This window comes from Melitaea cinxia, chromosome 26 (genome assembly GCF_905220565.1).
Source record: "Melitaea cinxia chromosome 26, ilMelCinx1.1, whole genome shotgun sequence".
NCBI lineage: Eukaryota > Metazoa > Arthropoda > Insecta > Lepidoptera > Nymphalidae > Melitaea > Melitaea cinxia.
The window spans coordinates 1736098-1741189 of record NC_059419.1 but is presented as its reverse complement, the minus strand read 5'-3'; the positions used below and the strand labels follow the sequence as shown (position 1 = coordinate 1741189).

The 5092-nt window shown below is 48.2% G+C and overlaps 1 protein-coding gene across 1 annotated transcript; it reads right to left on the bottom strand.

The window, feature by feature from the left end:
• Positions 1–877: 877 nt before the first annotated feature.
• On the bottom strand, positions 878–2725 carry LOC123666510 (insulinoma-associated protein 1). The gene is made up of 2 exons (XM_045600592.1): positions 2681–2725; positions 878–2638 (listed from the first exon to the last, which is right to left on the bottom strand). Exons 1-2 carry the CDS (start codon positions 2723–2725, stop codon positions 878–880), a joined length of 1806 nt encoding a protein of 601 aa, XP_045456548.1.
• Positions 2726–5092: the final 2367 nt, after the last annotated feature.

Genomic DNA, 5092 nt, shown 5'->3' with positions numbered 1-5092 from the left:
GAAATAAATAGAAAACGCAAGCTCGGCCAACGACTGGAGCGCCGGGGCTCAGCCCACGGACGCCCAAAACAAGACCCGTATTACTGATGTGTTACACAACAAAACGTCCGGCCGAGCCACACGACCACATATCTAATCAGATTTATACTAAATTACGTTTAATGTTGATCACTGCCCAATAATACGTATTTTTGTGCTTAAGTCTCTCCTAGACAACAATAAATAGATCGAGTAGCTAACATGAGCGCGGTCTCCGTCCGCGGCGCAAACATACTGCACTCTCGTGTAACTTCAAAATATATTTATACAATAACAGCTTACGAAACCTAAGGTGAGGTAGTGCGGTTGTCGCAGTACTCCTAACGTGGCACCTAGTTTGTACTGGGGTCCGTCGGGCACCGAGCGCTCGCTCAGTGATCAACATCGCACCGGAACTACGACGCTAGCGTGAGCGCACTCACGGATAAAATACGTACCGTTTAAATAATAATAACTAAGCCTAGGGTGTATTTCTTCTCCCGATCGAAATCGACGTTTCAAAAACTCGTCTCGGACCGACCCAACGTCGAGGAGATAATAAGGTAACCGATTCATAAGCGGCAACGTTTCATATATCACCCGTGAATATAATTCTCAATATACGAAGTTAGACTCTGTCAAATAAAAAGAGGGCGGGGGCCGCCGCGCGGCGAGGCGCTCGGGCGGGCGGCCGCGGACAGCTCCTCGGGAACGATCACGTCTCCTATCTCTCGGCGATCGCTCGAAGGCACACAGCGTTAAATGTAATCAGTACGGCGATCGAGCGCGTCCGCGGGCGGTGTAGTCGTCGGCCGCGGACGCGCGCGGGGCGGGCGGCGCGGCCGGGCGGGCGGCGCGGCTAGGCGGGCGTCAGCGTCAGCGTGACAGTGGCGCGGCGCGTGGCGCGGCGCCGCACGGGCAGGAACACCAGCGCCGGCAGCAGGCTCAGCGCGCCGCCCGCCTCCTCCAGCACGAAGGGCTGCATGGTGAGCGGCGCGCGCGGCGCCCGCGGCACGGCCAGCAGCGCGCCCGCGCCGCCGTGCGCCGCGCGCACGTGCGCCTCCAGCGCCGCGAAGCCCTCCGCGCGGAACTCGCAGCGCGAGCACGAGTACGCGTCCACCTCGCTCTCCGCCTCGCCTCCGATCTCTCCGCTCTCGCTCGGCTCCTCGTTGGTGACCTCCCCCTCGGCGTCGACGCTGTCCGCTTGCTCGTTGGCGCGCTGTATGTGCGCACGCTCGTGAGCGAACAGGAAGGCGAGGACCTCGGTGGTGAAGGGGCAGTAAGCGCAGGCGTACGGCTTGTCCCTAGCTAGCAGGTCTAGCGGGCGCGGAGGCATCGGCGGAGGAGGCGGCGGTCGCGTGGGGGGCGCGTGCTCCGCGAGCAGATGCGCCCGCAGCGCCCGCGGTCCGCGGAAGCGACGCGAGCACAGCGGACAGGGCTCGGCCGGCGAGGCGTTGGCCGGCGAGGGCGGCGCGGGGATGCCGTGTGTGTTGTGTTTGTGCACTCGTAGAAAATATTTGCTACACAGCTCCTTGTGGCAAATGTCGCAGGTGACGCCGCCCAGTTGCGTTCCGCTCTCTAATGAAATACCGTGCATACGCTGCATATGTGTTCGCATAAAGTATTTGTTGCAGAGTTCCTTATTGCAAATTTCGCAGAAACTGGATCCTGCGCCGCCGGACCGCCGTTCATCTTGGGGAGGTGGCGAGGAGGAGGGAGGTCGCGGTGTCTCGTTCGGTTCCTCCGCGAGACGCTCCGCTGCGAGCTCGTTTAATTGTGATATCATCGTCTGTAACTTTCTTAGCTCCTCGCTAGCGGACCCGGGGGATGCCGCTCCGCGCTCCTCCACGATCAAATTTAACGGACTAGTTTGTCCTTCTCGCAGCACGGCCTCAAAATCTTCTCGATCTTCTTGTTCCCTTTTCACTTCGAGAGGCTCCTCCGTATCGTAAGGTAGTGGCAGCGAGAGTAGTCTCGGTGGCGTGGGCGCGGACGGTGAGGACGAGTGTGGCGTAGCCGTCGGCGGAGTGACTGCTGCCGGTGATCTTTCCTCGATCGGCGACCGTTGTACCGGAACGCCGTGCCTCCGTTCACGATGGGTCCTCAAAAAATATTTATTACAGTACTCCTTGCAACATATCTCACAAAATGCTTCCGGATTCGTAACTCCGAGGCGTCGTAAAACATCTGGCTGGAAGGCTGCCTCACGGGCTCGTCTCGCCGAATCCGGGGAGAGTCTTCGCGGTGTTCCACCGGATTCCTCGTCGGAGGCTCGTCGTGGAGGCGACGGCTGGGGCTGGGGAGGCAGACCGGGGTGCGGCTGCTGCTCGCCATCGTATATACCGTGTTTGTTAGCACGATGAGTTTTCAGGAAATATTTATTGCAGAATTCCTTGCAGCAGAGATCGCAGTAAGCCTCCGGGTTGAAGATGCGAGGTGGATCATGACGGGGTAGCAGTCGGAAGGCGGCGAGAGGATCGAAAGTGGGTAGCGTGAGCTCTCCAAACGCAAACGCACTCTTGTAGATGTCTGCCATCTTGGCGTGCAGGTCGAGCGGCGGCGGGTGCGCGCGAGCGGGCGCCGCCTGCTTGCGGCGCTTGCGGCCGGGGCTGCCGCCGCCCTCGGCCTCGCCGCCCGCCCCGCCCCCCGGCCCGCCGCCCGCGCTGGCGCAGTCGCGCTCGCGCTTTACCGCCGGCGCCACCGACATCGCGTCACCGCCGCATCTGAAATTAAAGAGAAGTTCTAATTAAGTCACAGTATTATTAATGAAAAAACAACTTTATATTACACAGAAAAAAGAAATATAAACATTACGCAGGTCAAATTGACATGTGATTGGAAATTAAAATAGCATTAAAAATACTGTTGTACTTTTTGTCCAAAAATGTATTAACCTTTCAGGTTGCTTTATATAACTTTTGTATGTCTTTTAGTTTATTTAATTGAACTCTTATTTCATACTAGCAGACCAAACAAACGACTTGCCTTGTCTTGCGTTCTGTCAAACACGTGAAGATACTATAATCTCCTAAAGGTACTACGCATTTGTCTCTCAATAATGATCTTCCAAAACATACATTTTTTAAGATAAAACCAATTTTAAAGACTAAAACAGTTACTTTAGTTTTGTATGCAAAGGGAAAAAAATTTTCAAATACTTTTACTTCATGAAATTAATAATCAATAGTAAAATATTTGAGATGTAAATACGCTTCCACGCATCTAAAACTCAGGAACTCAGCACTCACGATAATCATGATAAATATGACGTATTACGTAACTATAAATCAGCAATATTTCGAAAATTTATTTTTTAACCGACTTCAAAAAAAGGAGGAGGTTACTCAATTCGACCTATATATTTTTTAATGTATGTTCGGGGATAACTCCGTCGTTTATGATCCGATTTTGATAATTCTTTTTTCTTGTTGCAAAGGAGATATCCCTAGTTTGGTACCATGATAAGGAAACCCAGGATCTGATGATGGAACCCCAGAGAAATTGAGGGAAACTCTCAAAAATCCGCATAACTTTTTACTGATATACCGATTTTAATGATTTTTTATTTAATCGAAAGCCGATGTTTATCATGTGATTACATTTAAAATTTCATCGAGATTTGATAACAACTTTTGGAGTAATCTTTGACAATGCGTATTTACTTGGCTATTTTTTCATCTACTTACGTTGTATTACTTGTCGATATAATTGAAGTCGGTTTTCTGAATGAAAAGAGGCCTTTGTCCAGCTGTAGGACGTTACTGACGTTGGCTGAACATCTAATCATTCAAATCATTTGGTCTAATAAATTAATTTTACTTTAGTGGTCTTCACAAAGTACACATGTTGAAGGTAGTCTGATCTTATGGGTCTGACTTGTAACTTTAAGAATTTCATTACGCTTCGCTACGCTTCAGCCTGTAATATCCCACTGCTGGCCATAGGCCTCTTTTCCCATGTTTGGAGAATTATTAGAACTTAATCCACCACGCTGTTCCAATGCGAGTTGGTGGATATACTCCCTTCTATGAGTAACGATCGCTATCAGGTGTACATGATACCAACCGGGACCGAATTTCATTCATCATCATCATCACAACAGCCTTTCGCAGTCCACTACTGGACATAGGCCTCCACAAGTTCACGACAAAAATGGCGTGAACTCATGTGTTTTGCCCATAGTCACCACGCTGGGCAGGCGGGTTGGTGACCGCAGGGCTGGCTTTATCGAACCGAAGACACTGCTGCCCGTCTTCGGCCTGTGTATTTCAAAGCCAGCAATTGGATGGTTATCCCGCCATCGGTCGGCTTTTTAAGTTCCAAGGTAGTAGTGGAACTGTGTTATCCCTTAGTCGCCTCTTACGACACCCACGGGAAGAGAGGAGGTGGCTATATTCTTTGATGCCGTAACCACACAGCATTATACCTTCCTTATATGCTTAATATATATTATTTTGAAATTGTAATAAAATCAAAAGTATGGTACTAGAAGAGGCTAGCGCCTAATATGCTCTGCGAAGTTTAAGCACTAGATATTGAGTTCAATGAATAAAATATTATGTTACATTAGGATAAATATTGCATCATTTATTCAAGTTAATGAATTTAATTTTTATTTTATTCTGAGACAAAGGTTTGTATACAAATATTTAAGTTCTTTTTTTTTAATATATTTATCTAATAGATTCGTATTGCATATGACAAACTTTATTTATTTATTTAAAGTAAAGAAAATACAAGATAAACTGTGCAAGAAAAACCATAAAAAGCTTCACAGCGCACTGTGTTTTTAAAACAGAGAAATAGCAACAATAGACAACAATAGACAATAGTAATAATTGAGACTGAGTAAGATTCTCGGATGTCGTAACTTTGTTTAAGATTTTAATTTAGATCTTTTTAACCGGCAATGTTTATTGAACATTTCTATTAAAAAAGGAACCAAAAAAACATTCTAATAGGAACAATCACCTTTCACTACGAAAATCGATTTCCTCGTTCATATCAACACTATCTTATCACCATCATCATAGATAAAAATTGTCAAAACTAAAAACTTTTTTTAACACAAATC

Excerpts from the sequence above, each read along its gene's own strand:
- LOC123666510 (XM_045600592.1), bottom strand. The coding sequence starts at position 2,725 with ATGTCGGTGGCGCCGGCGGTAAAGCGCGAGCGCGACTGCGCCAGC. Across the intron at positions 2,639-2,680 it reads GCGAGCGCGACTGCGCCAGC|GGCGGCGGCAGCCCCGGCCG; the intron begins GCGGGCGGCGGG and ends GGCGAGGCCGAG.